At 41.7% G+C, this 17,952-nt stretch overlaps 1 protein-coding gene across 4 annotated transcripts in view; it reads right to left on the bottom strand.

Moving 5' to 3' along the window:
• Positions 1-1,592: 1,592 nt before the first annotated feature.
• Positions 1,593-17,952, bottom strand: part of nol4la (nucleolar protein 4-like a) — a 93,072-nt gene continuing 76,712 nt past the window's right edge. For 2 of the 4 annotated variants that reach the window (XM_057827681.1, XM_057827696.1), the window contains exons 9-10: positions 16,253-16,616; positions 1,593-14,549 (exon numbers count right to left, since the gene is read on the bottom strand). In XM_057827681.1, the coding sequence (XP_057683664.1) occupies positions 14,323-14,549; positions 16,253-16,616 (591 nt within the window). In that variant the 3' untranslated portion in view covers positions 1,593-14,322. The remainder of the gene's footprint in view (positions 14,550-16,252; positions 16,617-17,952) is intronic. The other 2 variants (XM_057827690.1, XM_057827703.1) reach the window with 2 other exon arrangements.

Below are 17,952 nucleotides of genomic sequence, written 5' to 3'. Positions count from 1 at the left end.
GTGTTGGCGCCTGCGTGGCGTCTCCGCTCGTCTGTGTGGCTGCTGCGTGCCCGGCAGGGCTCGCGTGCGGCTGGATGTTATTGGGCGCGCTCGGGCGGGGGGTCCCGGTGCCGGGATTGGCGATGGGGCGGTGTAGGTTCGGTCGCCAACGGGCTTACACTCACAAGGGATTCACACGATTACTGGGTTCTAGATCACAGAGATGATTTGTGTACACTCTACTCCTTTCTATCACTTAGCTTATAGACTCCCCCACCTTATTCCCCCTCTTTCCCTGGTCAACAGGCCCCCCACATGGTGTCAACCGGAAATACATTTAGCTGACGATAGCACCAACATATTAGTAGTTAGTGTAGTTAGGCATTCAATGTATTTCTTGTTGTTGTGTTTCTTCTCTTTCTTCTCTTGTGTTTCTTTTCTTCTGTTCCCCCATAACCCCTTCCTGTTCGCTGTTTTGTCATAATGAATGAGGTATGTTGAATGATCACAAAGGGAGTATGTCAGACTCTCAATGTGAATCATTAAAACTGTTCAGACTATCCGGGCACTTAGACTTCCATTCTCCGTGTCAAACAGCTGAACAGGACAGGTTAATTTAAAAAAAAAAAAAAAGTCATCAAAAATGACAACCTTTAGTTAAACATCCAATCTTTTAAAGGCTCTGATGAAGTGAACTGTGGTTCGGAAGAAGGGTGTGTTTGGGCATTGTTTTGGATTATTCTCTGTTGTGGGTTTGGTGGGAGAGTATCGGGCGTTACTGTTGTCAGAGCAAGCAGAGGTGAGGATTTTGCCATTCTCAGCGCCACGTGAGTGCTGAGTGTTCACTTCTCGGTAGCGGGTTCCTCCGTATGAGATGTTCCGTGTGGCAACACAAGATGTCCCACCATTTTTATCTTGACTGTCCGGAAGAACTGATTGTGGGATTTGGTGGTGCAGACGTGGGCTTGTAGATGTCTTGCCTCTCACCTGCTTGTCAGAGTCAGTCTTTCTCAGTCAGCTGCATGACGCTTGCGTTGGGCTTCCGCGGTCAGAAGGTGTCCTGTATCCTTCTGTCCTTATCTGCCTGTTGTCTTTGCGTTGTCAGTTCTCATCATTCCTAGTCCAACTGTTCATAATATCAATTATATTTTGCTTGTTTTTCTTAAACTATGATATAAATGCTATTTATTTTATATTGGGAGGGCTAGAGTAACATAGATAGTCAAACAGTATGTACTAGAAAAGATACTATTCCCTTCAATCTATTGACTAATCCGAGCAAAACAACACAAAGTACCCCCTCCGCCATTGCTGAGGTGTGCTGCCTCCAGCACACAACCAGCAGCAGGCAGCCAACGTTACTGTTTACATTGACTGACACTGGGCTTTGTGTAAACACCCCAGTAATGGCGGCCATGAAAAGAGGGTGATGTCCACATATCTCTACTCGGACTAGTCAATAGAGAAAGGCAGGCAGATTGGTGTGTCAAGAGGCACAGAATGCGGTCATTAATGAATTATTAATTATTTCTGTGCAGCCCATTAGCATATGCGCCACAAGTCAAAATGTTGAAAGAACGACAAAAAAACAAGTGATTTTTTTTCTTTGTTGTATTTCCACATAGAATAATAAATATCCATACTTATAAACACTCCACGAACTGTAAAACTTTGCAAAGACAATGAGAAATGTAGAAAAGAATAGACATCTCCATAGAAATGTTCATGGTGATTCGAGTCAGCGGACGGACGCAAACTAACGGGCGTTCGGGGAGCCGGACGACTTCCTGAGCTTTATGGCTTCCCCGTAAAGGCCAGGAGAGGGGAATGGCTTATACTTTAGCGGGCGGCCGACACCGCTCTCCCAAAAAAAATGCCGATTGGACTCGGTCAGATTCATCTTAGCTACCAAAACTGCTTTAGGACCAACGAGCCTTCGTGTCACGCTATATCAGGGGGTCTCAAAATCACGGACGGACAACGAACGGCCCCCTATTTGACATCAAAGTGTACTATTACTTACTCTGTGCATTTGGCCTCATGAAAAAAAGGATCGTTTCAATCAAGTGATTTAAATTCAATTCAAAATAAGATTGATAAACATCAATTCATATATCATAATTTTCGCACTATAAGGCGCATCTGACTATAAGCCGCCACCCACCAAAATTGATACGAAAACGGCATTTTTCATAGATAAGCCGCACTGGACTATAAGCCGCAGCTGACCTCACTGTACTATGGGATATTTCCACCATAAGATATTAACCGGTAACACTTTACTTGACAGCGGCATCATATGACTGTCATGTGACCAAATGAACCACCATGAAGCTCTGAACCAATTGGCTGCAAAGCGTCATTGTTTCTAGAAGCTTCATTTGGCCATCACAGCTCCCTTAGGGCAGACAGTCAACATATATATACTGTATATGTATGTATATATATATATATAAACATAAATTATAAATTATAACGTAATAAAAAATACATTACTTAAAGTACATCAAATTGTTTAAAATTACACACGTGTCACACATCTTCAAAACGAAATACGGTGAGGAAAGTAAGTATTTTAACACCCTGCAATTTTGCAAGTCCTTCTACTTAGAAATGATGGGCGGGTTTGAAATTTTCGTGGTAGGTGCTTGTCCACTGTGGGAGACAATATAAGAAGAAAAAAAAAAATCCAGAAATCACAGTGTATGATTTAAAAAAAAATAATTTATTAGTATTATACTGCTGCAAATAAGTATTTGAACACCTAAGAAAATCAATGGCAGCCGGAATTTTGCACCCCTGCTCCACACAGATCTTTTCTAGATCAAACAGGTTTCTGGGGTTGTCACTGAGAAACACGTTTGTGCTTCCTCTAAAGATTTTCTATTGGGTTTAGGTTCTGGAGACTGGCGAGGCCCCTCCAGAACCTTGATATGCTTTTTAAGAAGCCACTCCTTGGTTATTGTGGCTGTCTGCTTCGGGCCATTGTCATGTTGGAAGACCCAGTCACGACCCATTTTCAATGCACTGAGGGAAGGAGGTAATTCCCCAAAATCTCACGATATATGGCCCTGGTCATCCTCTCCTTCATATAGTGCAGTTGTCCAGTCACATGTGCAGCAAAACACCCCCAAAGCATGATAAATGTGCTATACAAATAAAGTTGATTGATTGATTGATTGATTGATGCTACCACCCCCATGCTTCACAGTAGGGATGGTGTTCTTGGGATGGTACTCATCATTCTTCTTCGTCCAGACACTATGAATGGAATTAAGATCACAAAAATTCCATTTTGATCTCATATGACCACATAACTTTCTCCCATGACTCATCTGGATCATTCAAATGGTCATTGGCAAACTTAAAACGAGCCTGGACATGTACTAGTTAAACCTTCCGTGCCATGCATGATTTTTAAACTATGACGTCTTAGTGTATTACCAACAGTAAACTTGTGCCCCTTTCCCACTGAAACTAGTGGGTCAACGCGTGCTTTTTCCAAGCCGATGCAACCCACTAGCAATTGGCATTTGGCACCTTTCCCATTGACAAAAAAAAGCCGTGTCTTTTTTTTTTTTTCACCCGTCTAACCCCCACCCCTCCTCAGCCGTGCGTAAGGTTACGTGACGTCACCACGCTAAGATGCGCGACCGAATTCATTCGGTTCAAGGAAGTAAACAATGCAGAGCAACATGGCAGTAAAGGATCAACACTCTGCTTGTGCTGAGGCAACATAGGCGACGTGAATTTTGGTTTGAAACTGAAAGGAGTCGTGTAAGTCACAGAAGGGGGAGAAGAGCCTTTGTTTCATCTGTTATGGCTATTGCTAACACTGCTACACAGACTGCTCGCCGTATGTGGATCCGGCGACTGGCACGTTGTTATGACGCATCACGTAAGAGCCTACGTCACCACGTTGACTGTTGACCCGGGGTTTTGCTTTCACACTGCATGACGATCAGAGCCGAGGTGATTTTAACGCGGGTTGCTTGGCGGGTTGATTGACAAGGGTCGAGGCGGGTCGTTGCACCTTTCCCACTGCCACCAAAAGCCGACTGTTAGCGGGTTGACGCGAGTTTTTTGGCCAGTGGGAAAGGGGTATTGGAAATGGTGGGCCCAGCTCCTTTCAGGTCATTGACTAGCTCCTCCTGTGTAGTTCTTGGCTGGTTCCTTACCGTTCTTAGGATCAAGGAGACCCTACGAGGTAGAACTTGCATGGATCCCCAGTCCGAGGGAGACTGACAGTCACGTTTAGCTTCTTCCATGTTCTAATAATTGCTCCAATGGTGGATCTTATATCACCAAGCTGCTTGGCAATTGCCCCGTAACTCTTTCCAGAGGTCTCTGTCCTCTTGTAGAGGTCTACAATTCTGTCTCTAGTGCCTTTGGAGAGCTCTTTGGGTTGTGTGGGGTGGACAGGTGTTTATATGCAGCTAACCACCTTGAACAGGTAAAAAAATATCAGACACAAAAAGTTCATTGTTATTCGTTCTTTTGAACTGTTTAAAGGTGACTAACAGGTCTTTGAGGCTGACAGTTCTAGCTGATTGACAGGAGTTGGAGCAGTATAATATAAATAAATTGTTAAAAAAATCTTACATTGTGATTTCTGATGATGATTGTTTTTTAGACAATTTCAAACCCACCAATCATTCATAAGTAGGAAAACTTGCATCACATTGTGTTCAAATACTTATTTTCCTTACTGTATATATGTTAAAACGTGTGGCCTGCTCATATTTTCACATGTACAATAAACAAAAAACAAAACAAAAAAAATACAATTAAACAAATTAAAAATACAATTAAAATAATTATTAATAATCAAAATAAAATATTCATAATACAAAAAAATATTTAATTTTATTTTTTGAAATAATTATTTTAATTAATAAATTTTAAAAATAGTAAGAAACAAAAAAATAAAAAGAGTGGCTCACACATATTTTGTCATGGGCAGTGAAAAACAATATAAATAATTTTAGTGAACAAGATGACCAAAAAAATAAAAAATAAAAAGCTGAGATGAGCTGAGAATACTTTTGTTTTTGCTTTCACCGACAAGCTATTTTATTTCATTTAGGCACTTTGAGCCATGTGACACGAAGGCCGCCCGACCAAAACAGTTTTGGTCACCACAATTAGGGAGGAAAGGGTCATCCTGAAGAAAATGCGTAAAGTAACATTGTGAAAAACTGTACATGTAAACATCACACTTTCACTGAGTCCAAAACCGGCGGGAGGGAAAGGGAGAAATTGGGAAATACCAAGCTGGATCACAAGGGGGCGCCGTGCACAGAGCTACAGTCTTCTTCTCAGTGCAGGAGAGTTCAATCAAATCAATAACAATAGCATTACAGACCACCATCAAATGAGAAGTTGAAACAGGCAAGGCTTCTTCGAGCGCTTTTGATATATTTTTTTTCTTCTTCTTTTAAAAAACAATGCCGGGAACAAAGAAAAGAACCATTGATCACTCTTTGTACAGCTATACAGTACACTTACAGTATTATCTGAGCACTTTAGCAATCCACAAGCTACCAGGGCAAATTTTCAGCAACACCAAGAGATTAGGACGGCCGGCGGCCGTTCCGTACAAAGAGATGATACTCGCAAAACAAAAGCGCAACGTAGATTCAACGTAGGTAGTTAGGACCGACCCCTTTCCGGCCAGTAGGTGCCGAGGCCAGAAAAACTAAAGGAAGCCACCTTTCAAAGGAAAACCCCTTTTTCTCTTTAAAATACTCGCGTTTTGGCATCGACGAAATAAGTCCGAATCGCTCATAAAAGGACTCATTCTCGATATCGGTGCTACGTCTTTAGCAGCAACGTCGCCCCTACTGACGTTAAGTAGGCACGTCGGTTCGCCAGCGTACGGTGTCTGTCAATTTAGAAGCCATTTGTTCGAGTGCGAGAGAGCGAGCGCTGTGGCAACACTAAGCTAAAGAAACAAACGACCATTAAAAAAAAAATGGGCGGTGGTCACTACTTCGCGCTTTTTCACTTATCGCGGCGGGTTCTGGTCCCCATTAACCGCAAAAAAACGAAGGATCACTGTTGTCATTTTTTATATAAATGAATCATAAATAAATGATTTTTTTTCTTTTGTGGCACGCGTGTCATTTATGCTTTGTTTAAATGGAGTTAGACACCCCTGGTGTAAAGTCTAGCCACCTTAAATGCTGATTAGCAATTAGCCCCTCCCTCTTCCTACCTGTGCTTGAGTTTTTTTTTTTTTGGGGGGGGGGGGGGTGCGTGCGTGTCAGCTAAGTGTTGTTACGTTATGTTTTTTTTTCATCCTGAGCTATAAAGTGCTTCCAAAATTGACATTCCTCTATTAGGATGCTTTGACAGAAATACAGTGGTATGAAACAGTATCTGAACCTTTTAGAATTTCTCACATTTCTGCATAAAATCCCCATCAAATGTGATCTGACCTTTGTCAAAATCACACAGATGAAAAAACAGTCTCTGGTTTAACTAAAACCACCCCAAACATTTATAGCTTTTCATATTTTAATTAGGATAGGATGCAAACAATGACAGAAGGGGGGAAATAAGTAAGTGAACCATTACATTTCATATTTTGTGGTCATCCCTTTGGCAGCAGTAACTTCAACCAGACACTTGCTGCAGATCAGTCTGGCAGATCAATTAGGGCTAATCTTGGCCCATTCTTCTCTATAAAGCTGCTGTAGTACAGTCAGATTCCTGGGATGTCTGGGATCGCTGTCTTTAGATCATGCCACGACATCTTAATGGGGTTCAAGTCTGGACTTTGACTTTGCCACTCCAGAACGTGTATTTTGCTTTTCTGAAACCTATCTGCAGTTGATTTACCTCAGTGTTTTGGATCATTGTCTTGATGCAGCATCCATCCTCTTTTTAGCTTGAACTGTCTGACAGACGGCCCCAGGTTTTCCTGCAAAACTTGAATTCATTCTTCCATTAATGATTGCAAGTTGTCCAGGCCCTGAGGTAGCAAAACAGCCCCAAATCATGATGCTCCCTCCACCATGCTTTACGGTGGTGTTGATTTTGGTGAGCTGTTCAATTTTTTTCTCCACACATGATGTTTTGTGTCACTCCCAAACAATTCAACTTTGGTTTTATCAGTCCACAAAATATTTTGACAAAACCTCTGTGGAGTGTCCAAATGCCTTTTTGCAAACATTAAACTGGCAACAATGTTTTTTTTTTAAGACAGCAGTGGCTTCCTCCGTGTACTCCTCCCATGAACACCATTCTTGGCCATAGTTTTGAATATAGTTGATGTGTGCACAGAGATATTGGACTGTGCCAGTGATTTCTGTAAATCTTTAGCAGACACTCTAAAGTTCTTTTTTTTTCTCTCTCTCTCTGAGTATTCTGCGCTAAACTTTCAGGCGCCATCTTTGGTGGACAGCCACTCCTTGAGAGAGAACCAACAGTGCCAAACTCTCTCCATGTGCAGACAACTTCTCTGACTGTCGATTGATTAAAATCCAGACTTTTAGAGATGGTTTTGTATCCTTTCCCAGCTTTATACAACTCAACAATCCTTGATCGCAGATCTTCAGACAGCTCTTTTGACAGAGCCATAATGCACCTCAGACAATGCTTCTCATCAAGACAATTCTCTCCGGATGTGAGTTTTATAGTGGGCAGAGCAGCTTTAAACCATTAATCGGTGATTGGGCACACACCTGTGCCACGCCTTCAAGTAGTGGGCCTACCCAAATCAAGAGGAGTCATTCTCAAACACCCGCACGCAGCCATCCAACGCCGGATTTAGGTTGAAAAAGTACGAAAGCAGTACCGCATCCAAAAAGGAAGGATTGTCTCAGGAGTGATTTGTTCGAGGATTCAAGTTAATTATTATGTCTTTTCGTACAATGCATGCATTTTGAAACGTGAAAATAATCAATGTGAGAAATCAACCGCGACGGCGTTGGCGTCATAGTTAGCAATATTCACGTTAAATAAATGCTAATCGCCCCGTTTTTTTGCTTTTAACCAAAAATCGAGACATTTCTACTTTCATATCTATAAAGAATTCAGGGATTTAAGCATTTATTCACAAGAATTTTCAACGTAAAACCCTCTTTGTTGTAAGGCTGCTGCCATATTGTCTAACAGACTAGCATCATTCTTCCGACATATTTACGTAAAATAAATGCTAACTGCCTGTTTTTTTTGTTCTTTTAACAAAGAATTGAGACTGTTTTACGTCCATATCTATGAAGCTTTCATGGATTTAAGCATTTATTCACAAGAATTTCAACGTAAAAAGCTCTTGTTGTGGTGAGGCGGTGCCACAGTGACTTAAAGACTAGCAGCATATCCGACATATTTAAGTAAAATAAATGCTAACTGACCATTTTTTTCTGCGTTAACCAAGAATCAAGACTGTTTTACGTCCTTATCTGTAAAGAATTCAGAAATTTAAGCATTTATTCATAAGATTTTTCAACGTGAAAAGCTCTTTGTCTGTGTTTCGACTCGGTCAGCTTTGACGGAGATCGGACCACTATTAATTGGCACCATGCCCCGTGAAATCATTATTTAAGTATATGATGCACATCAGACAATGCCTCTCATCAAGACATTTTTTACCAAGTGTGTGCTTTGTAGTGGGCAGGGCAGCTTTAAACCACTCATCGGTGATTGGGCACACATACCTGACTTAAATTGTTTGGTAAATATTGGTTTCAGTTGCTCTTTAAGTCTCCTTAGGCAGAGGGTTCACTTACTTATTTTCCCCTTTCTGTTATTGTTTGCATACTATCCTCATTAAAAAATTGAAAACCTATAAATGTTTGGGTAGTTTTAGTTAAAGCAGACACTGTTTTTTTCATCTGTGTGATTTAAAAAAAAAAATCAGATCACATTTGATGGTGATTTTATGCAAAAATGTGACAAGTTCCAAAATGTTCAGATACTTTTTCATACTTTACCACCTAAAAGAAAGCCAAAATCAACTCATTGGCTGTCATTCACGTATGTTCATTTCAATTCATTCACGTTCCTTCATATAACAGCAGAATTGTTCATTAGAACAGTTGTTTGAACATTTCATTCCATCATTCTTTCGCCTACCACTGCTCTGTCATTTGGCTAGAGGCGACATTTTTTTGTGCTATGATGTGTTTTGATATATTTCTTGTCACGTTCGCTAGCGTTTGCTAGCTGTGTTCTAGCGCCATTTTGAATGTGTCAAAAAAGCCCTGGTATGATTGTTTTTCCTTGACAAATGCTTATGCGAGTCGACGCTCTCTAATAACGATCATGTCAAATCGTTAAATTCAAATGAAATCAATTTGAAAATATGAAAAAAATTCATTTTTCCTGTCCCCCCAAAAATTATATTAACGTTTTTTTTTTTTTTTTTTTTGCAAAGGATAAAGAAAACATCGCAGCGTCACTTCACAAACCAAGAAAAAAATGTGGATTTTAGACACGTCAACTCATTGACTGCCATTAACGGGGATAGACGTCCAATCCATTTTGAATGTCTCCCCCAAAATTATTCAGTCTGTAATATGAAAAATGAATGAAATACAATTTAAATAAGGAGAAAAGTAATCGAAAAAATATATATACGTCATATTTTTTTGCAATGTGGAATTTACACATGTTAACTCACGGAGCGTCATTGATGGGGACGCATGTCCAATCCAAAAAGAAGCCAATTCTGTCGATTTGAATCAGTCGATCAATCGCAAGGACACTGTGATGCAAATAAATAAATAAATAAATTGCCCTTCCCGTTGCTAGCAATGGACTGGACATCTACCGCCATCAGGCGTCTCCTTCCACCAGTTATCAAATATGTAAAAACAACCCGCACCGTCGCCGTCCTTGTTTGGAATGTGCTGAGCGACCCAATGACATCTCGACTTTTACACAAAAACAAATCCACGCACACGCACACACGCACACTTGACAAGCACATTTGTTGCCGAGCGAGTCACGATCACAAAAGCGTGATGTCGTCCGTCAAAGATTGTCTCTTGCGCTTTTCAATCTGCCGAGGAACAGCCGTCAATTGGTCCATGACAACGACAACGACACCGACCAGAAGAAGAAGAAGAAGAAAAAGGTTGTGCGAGTGCTGAAAAGTCAGTTCCCAACATTGAAATTGGCTACAATGCTGCTGCGCTGATTATCATCCATTTTCAACATTGAATCTCTCTCTTGCAGGAAGGCGGGCGGAGTCTGGAAAAATGCTCATTCACTTGAACGACCTTCGAAACTGGCTCGGAATAATCGCAGTGTGTTTGAAAGCTTCGGAGTGGGAAGAAAAGGCAGCAAAGAACAATTGTTGTGTCATTGCTAAAGGAACTCCTTGACTCCTTTCAAATGGGAGGGCCAATCAAATTGCAATTATTATTAGTAGTGGTAATAGCAAATCACTTGCCTGTTAAGGGGTTAACCAAGGGGTTGGCAACCCATATTGTTGTAAGAGCCCTTATTGGAGCAAAAAAAAAACCAAAAATGTCTGGAGCCGCAAAAAATTGAAAGCGTTTTACAGGGTGGGGTACAGCAACTTGCTTATTTAAATTTGGCGCCCTGAAATGATGGTTTCTCTGAGGATGGTAGGGATGGACTTATTTGAGAGGGTGGGGCTTAAAGTTTGGTTCTTAACGTGCGTTATTTATTTTGTGTTTATTTTTCAGGAACCCCAGTGAGCATCATGGAGTGGACGAATTTGGAACGCAGTTTCGCTGTTGCGGCATTTTTTTCAAGCGGTTGTTCAAGCATCGCAATGCAGATTCAGTAGACATTACAATATTACCCCGTATGGTCATGTTCCTGGCCGGCAGTCGATTGTTTCATGGGTAAACAACTTCAGGGAAATGGGTGATGTAAAGAAAAAGAAACCTGGCCCCCCACGAACAGCAAGGTCACCCCAAAACATTGGCGTGGTGAGACAATCTGATTTGAGATCTCCACGACGGTCTGCCCGCAAGCATGCACCCGCTCTTGGGTTGTCTGCTCGTTCTGTGAGACGAATCCTCCATGAAGAATTTAAATTTCATCCCTACAAATTAGCAATGGAGCAGGAACTTAATCCATGCGATGTTATTGCTCGTGAAAAAGCATGTGAGGCGCTTTGGGAGGCCAGGTTTCTTCTTCTTTACGTTCCTGAATAATAAACACAAAATAAATAACGCACGTTAAAAAAAAACTTTAAGCCCCACCCTCTCAAATAAATTCATCCCTACCATCCTCAGAGCAACCATCGCTTCAGGGTGTCAAATTTGAATAAGCAAGATACTCTGCCCCACCCTGTAAAAGCCTTTTAATGAAGACAACGCATGCTGTATGTATCTATATTAGCTATATTAGCCTATTATCAAAATGACAAAGTTGGCTACAAATACATAATGTGCCTTCATGATTACTGTATTTTCCACACTATAAGGCGCACCTGAAAGCCTTCAATTTTCTCAAAAGCCAACAGTGCACCTTGTGATCCGATGTGCCCTATATATGGATCTATATTGGTTAATCATGGCATGACGTTCCATTTAGCTCAGCTCCATCTTGTGCATGCATAACGCAACGCCAGCTAATGCTACTACTACTACTGCACCTTATAATGTAGTGTGCCCTATACATGAAAATGGTTTTAAAATAGACCATTCATTGAAGGTGCGCCTTATACGCTGAGGCGCCTAATATTGCGGAAAATATGGTAAATGTTTATTTTTCTTGCAGTGCATCCTATAGAGCAATGTTTTTCAACCTTTTTTGAGTCACGCCACGTTTTCACATTGGTAAAAATGTTGCCGCTCACCACAAACCGTAAATGTTCCAAAATTACATTCTGTACTCTATCTTTAATCATAAAATAATTTCTCAGTATTTATACTTACTCTGTGTGAAACATTAGCCTGTATAGATGAACACAAAGCCGATATTCTGGCAAAGATCTTTTTCAACAGCTCTCAGTCTGTTTTTCTTTATTTTTTTTATAGCGGTTATGCTTGAAACGCTCAGAATTATCAGACAGGGGACTTAAAAATGTCCTTAGCCGCATCAGGGCCGAGCTGACAATGGCTTTGCAGACAGGTTGTATTAATGTCCCTGTCACAGTGTGGGACTTTTTGGATTTAGCAACAAGTTCAGCAACAAGCTAACTGGCTTTGAGGGGGCTTTCTCATTTACCTTTGTAGTTTTTCTAAAAAAAAAAAGTTGCCTGTTTCTCTGTGTTTTAACAAAGACAAACAAAATAGTCCATCAACTTGTTTTGAAGCGACGGGTATTTCGTTTTGAGATGACGTTTAAGCTTGCTTGGCACCATGGTGCTGCTCGTGTTGGGTTCAAGAACTGCTGGGATTTCTAGCCATCAGCCACTTTGCTATCCTTGACAATGTGTTGGAATCAAACACAGGGGGAGGATTGACGGTCGCCACATATGGATAAAAGGGAGAGGACACTTTCATATATATCGACACTTGACGAATCTATTCAAATGATGTACAGTAGACTTGCTGGGGTCCACATTGTCACAGACAGCAAGGTGGCCAGAAATCCGAGAAATTCTTGAACGCGACACGAGAAATACTTCGGTCATCTGCACACGACCAAGAACTTTCTTCCCACTCTTTCCTTACTACTGCATCTCTGTCGGACGACGTGAAAAAAAACGATATTGGATAATATCTCGCGGCACACCTGACAATCTCTCGCCGCGGCAAACCGGTTGAAAAACACTGCTATAGAGAATGACGCACCATGTGACTACTCTGTTGTACGATGCCACCTGAAGTTTAACTTCAATACAATATTAATGAATTAGAAGAATGTTTGTGTCATATTTGTCCTCCACAGAAGCCATATTAAAACTACAAAATATATATTTCCCTCCCCCATCTTTTACCATTCTCAAACATTTTTGAAAAGCTCCAGGGAGCCACGAGGGCAGCGCTAAAGAGCCGCGGGTTGCTGACCCCCGGTTCAGCCCTTTCAGGGCCAGGGTTCACTACAGTGGACAGCTATTCAAAAGTTGACCTTGAACCCATTATAGAGAAAATTACTATTTTTGTTCATTTAAATTGATAAATACAAAATATTCAGGCCATTGGAAATTAATGGGAAATATTGGCCATTAGAAATAAATTGGTATGTTTTTGGCAAATTTTGCCCCTTAACTTCCTGAATTTTTTAATGTGTAAATTATGTGATTTGTACCACCAAAAAAAAGTGCTCGGGCTATGAACGAGTTCTGTAATTTTTATTGTTACTTGCGTGGATTTTTGATTATGAAACACTATTCTTAGCTTTTGCATGTACATGCAAAGCTAACATCACTGAATCATATTAAATTGCGTAAATGAACAAAAATGACCTATAAAGGGTTCATTCAAAATCATAGTTTTAAAAAGTCATCCTGACGTTTTTTTTGCAGAGGATAAAGAAAATGAAACATTCCAAACACACTGTCATTATTTTGAGCCCAGGGTGATCTTATCCTATCTTTACTTGGAGCGGGCCGACGTTATCGTTTATCAGAGCCTCCCGACCGTTAGAGGGCGCCACCTGCTAAAAATTTTGCTCAATGAGTGGGAAAATCAACAACTCGGGCTTCACTGTTCTTAAACCTACGCCGGCCGCGGGCCATCACGCCCGTAGATATCGCATAGATAGAGAGCTAGGAGGAGTTGCTAGCCAGCGGCCATCTTGAAACAGTAGTGGGCTCTTTTTCGGGCAAGCTAAGGCAAGCGATTTTCTTCGCTAAAGTACTCTGCAACTCTTGAAGGATTTTCAAAAAATTTGGTTTGGAAAAATTGATTTGTGCTGGGTGTTGAACAAAAAATTAAGGATGCATTTTACGCTTTAGGGACAGCAGAGTATGGGATATATTAGTTTGTAAAAGAAATATCAAATATTGTCTTGCTACTGCAAGTTTAAGACTTGTGCCTCACATGAATGGAATAAAAAGAAAAAATGAACAAAATTTGTACATAAAAGGGTTCAGTTATGGCATCTCTGACATTTATGAAGAAGGAAGTTGTTTGAAAACGCCGTGATTGAAGCTAATGTTTATGGAAGGGCACAGACACAAGATGGCCGACCAAGACCGTCCCATTGGAGCTCTGTATATATGCAATATCTATATGGTTGAGACAGCTTTTTGTCTGTTCTCGGTGCTGGGAGAAAAGGTTGGGAAAGAGCGCACTAGTTTTTGTTTTCTACACACATCATCACTTGACTTGACTTGACTTCCTGAGACAAAGGGGGCAGACGAGAGAAGACGGAGCACTGAGGTCAAAGGGGAGCCGATGCATAAATAGCGGCACGGCGGGCGGGACGGGCGCGGGTACCTTCCGCCGACCGTCCACACACCCGCGCTCAGTTCTGCTGCAAGATGAGGTTCTCCAGTTCGTCGGCCGAGCGCAGCAGGAAGGCGGCCGACTCCCGGTAGCCGGCGATCAGCTGCCGGACCGCCGTCACTTCTGGGGGACTGAGCTGGGCCGAGGCCCCACCACCCCCGCCGCCGCCGCCGCCCTGCCCGTAACTGTTGGAGGACGAGGCATCTGTCGCCGCCACCGCCGACTTCATGCTCAGATCTGTCGGACCTGCAGAGGGCAAAATTCCAGTTGGGATTTTTCTGGCAAACTGGACAGTCATTCAAACTAGGACTAATAATGCAAGGACACTCAAGTGTTAGGCTTTGTTCAGACTGGCAGCCAAAATCAGATTTTCAGCCCATCCAGATTGAAACCGGATGGCTCTTTTGTAGTCTCAACAGTCACAAAGCACAGAAATCACATTCAAAGATAGATTCAAGTCAAGATTTTGCAGATTTAGGATTATTTTAGACAAAAAGTTACTCACCTTAGGATCAGAACCTGCCTGAGAAGTCTACGCCGTTAAAATGGCGGCTGTTTCCTAACGCAGCAAAGTCTGTCATTTCGCACATAATTCTATATACATGTGATATCTATGAGACCCGTCAGACACTACCACCGTAGCATCGTGTGGGCGTAGTTTGTAGGGACATGGTTTGTACAAGCCGAGGTTTGTAGCGGCTGTCGCTTAGCTCTAGGCTGCAGTCAGGTATTAATGCCTCTAGCAGCCCTGCGTCAGTCAGTGTAGACAGTAATGTTAGCTGCTATTGGCTGTGAGCTGCAGGCAGCACACCTCAGCAATGGCGGACGGTGTACTTCCGGTCGTTTTGCCCGGATTAGTAATAAAGGCATAGGCGCAGTGTTGTTTTCGTCGACAATCACGATAACAAAAATATTTCATCAACGAACACTGTTTTCTTGACGATAACGAGCTAAAAATGTGTTATTGGAGACTAAAACATAACGAGGCGAACGCCAGTTTTCGTCCGACGAGATGAGAACGAGATGAAAATGCTCAGTAGTTTCGGTCACATGTTCACAATGTGTGACATTTTATATGTAGTTAGTCTGTATCATAGCAGTGCCTGGTTGTGTCAGTCATGACGTGCTGCGCCCCCCCTTCCCGACTCACTAGTATCGTCTCCAGTCACTCCAGCTTGCACCCACGGTAAGATTTGTTTTCTTGGCCAGTGAGAATATGCAATGTTGTCTTGGGATTAAAAAATTTATGCTCTGTGATCATCTTACACTAACTGTAACTCATTGAGATACATGCTAATCATTTGTGTGGATTGTTATTGCTGTATCAGCAGCTAGTTATAAACGCAAATTTGAATAGTTTTTATTGAAGCTGAAACTGATTTCATTTAATTTTTATGACGTCTGACATCGTCATTTCGGAGCTTAGCTCGCTCCAGCGTCTTGGCGAGGACAGTACAATGACATAAAATACATGTTTTTGGATAGTTATTTTGAGATTTTGGGGTACTTGAAGGGTTAATGGTTACGTGGAAATTCGGGTTACATCGCCAACGTAGGAACGGAACGTTTGTACCCTGGAGACTACCTGTATAAGTACAATCCGTTTATATTTACTGTAATTTTCAGCCATACATTGCTGGTCCGTCAAAAAAAAGGCACACATCACACCGGTCTGTGGTGCTACTGGTCTGGGCACCTGGGATTTCTTGCTCTGGGCCCCAAAAGAGGCTAGCAATGCCGCTGATCTTTCAGCACCATTGACAGGGCTCGACGTCTAATTCGTTTTTACTTGGGGGGCAACGTTCTTTCATAAGACCCTCCCAGTCCAAATGGATTGGACAGTCAATGATATCTACGGAGTTCCCCATGAAGACAATTTGGAGTTGATGACGCTTTGAGTGGGTGTTGGTCATTGGATGTCAAATTCTATCCTTTAAAAGGAGACTGACCGTTGCTTTGTGGCGCAGCATTCTGCCGGTTGGCGGCGACCGGTCCGTATGCTCGCAGGTTGTAGTTGAGCCCTCCGTTGGCATAGAGCTGGTCTTGGGCAAAAGCCGCGGCCGAAATCACCAAGCCCGACGGTGCCGCAGGAGGGGGATCCTCATCCGGCGGGACGGCAGCTTCGTCCTGCGGGGAACCCGCACCTTTAGTCGGGACGCTCGCACCCTCTGGCCGGCCTGCTGAACGGACGCTTACCGCCGGGTAGACGTCCAGGCGCATCCTCTTGGCAGCGTTTCGGGTCTCGCTCTCGCAGGCGGCGGCCAGGATGTTCTCGGCCATGGCGGAGGTCAGGTGAGGGGGCGTCGGTCTTATCTGAGGGCGACATTTGCGACAAAGCTAGTAAAAGCTTAGGACAGGGGTGTCCAAACTACGGCCCGCGAAAATTAATGAAAATATCTTTGAATATGACAAATTGGAGTTCAGCCTAAAGTCTCCTGCACATCTTAGCTTTAACACTAGATTAAAACCTGGCGTGTTTTTTTTTTTACCGCCTAAAAAGTAAAAAAGATTGATTTTTAGAGCTGATCCCGGCCTCAGTCCGTTCAAAAAGAGATTATGAAAAGGTGATACATTCATTCATTCATTTTCCATGTGCCAAAACAAACAAAATGGCTCTTAAATCTGACTTTTACTATTTTGTATTGATTGCATCTAAAACAATACATCTGGGAATGCCCACGTTTTCCCAGCAATTCCGGTTGTGACAAAATGCAAAATGGATGATCACGCCTAGCTTTTTAGCGCTTTGCTAGCTGGTATATACAGTACGGTAGTACCTCTACATATGAATTTAATTCGTTCCAGGACCTGGTTTGTAAATCAAAATGGCCGTATGTCGGGCGGGATTTTCCCATGAGAATACATTATAATACGTTCCACAGCCCAAAAACCCACGTTAAATTACCACATTACTGATGGTAGGATTACAAGTAGCAATTAGCGAAACAAATAAATAAATAAATTAAAATTAATTATAAAAATACAAATCACAATAGCATAATAATAAAAACAATAATTATGTCATGAATCAGGTTTTAATGTGGCAGTTGTGTATGACGTTATTCTCTTATTCATTTATTCATTTTTTGAAGTTCTTATATTTATCATTATTAAAGTATCAGTAGGACATCGAAATATAATTCGTCATATTATGTTAAGTCCACGACCAAATATATCAGTATTGGTTGGACATCAGTATCGGAGTTTTGGAGTTGGACAATATCGGGATATCGGTAGAGATGTTGATGCCAATCGATCGGGTCCCATCACGTCATTTTCAAAGTATCGGAATCGGCAAAAAAATTTCGGCCATGCCTTTTTTAAATTATATATATATTTTTAATTAAATCGTTTTCTAATTGTATTTAGCGTTACAGACATAATATGTTACACTCATCCAGAGTCTTTAGTTTAGGCTTAAGGTAGGGTTATCAAATTTATCCCGATAACGGCTGTAATTAATTTTTTAAAAAATATCACGTTAAAATATTTAACGCAATTAATGCATGCGCTGCACGACCCACTCACGCATTGTCGTGCTCAATCTGTAATGGCGCCGTTTTACCTCTATAGAGAGATAAAAGGCAGCGTAAAATGAGTAGAGTGAATTTTGGCAGCCTTTGGAGTCTTTTTTTGATTGGCTAAAGCC

This window comes from Corythoichthys intestinalis, chromosome 2 (assembly GCF_030265065.1).
Source record: "Corythoichthys intestinalis isolate RoL2023-P3 chromosome 2, ASM3026506v1, whole genome shotgun sequence".
Lineage (NCBI taxonomy): Eukaryota > Metazoa > Chordata > Actinopteri > Syngnathiformes > Syngnathidae > Corythoichthys > Corythoichthys intestinalis.
Note: the sequence above shows the minus strand (reverse complement) of the source record. Positions and strands in the feature narration are given on the sequence as shown.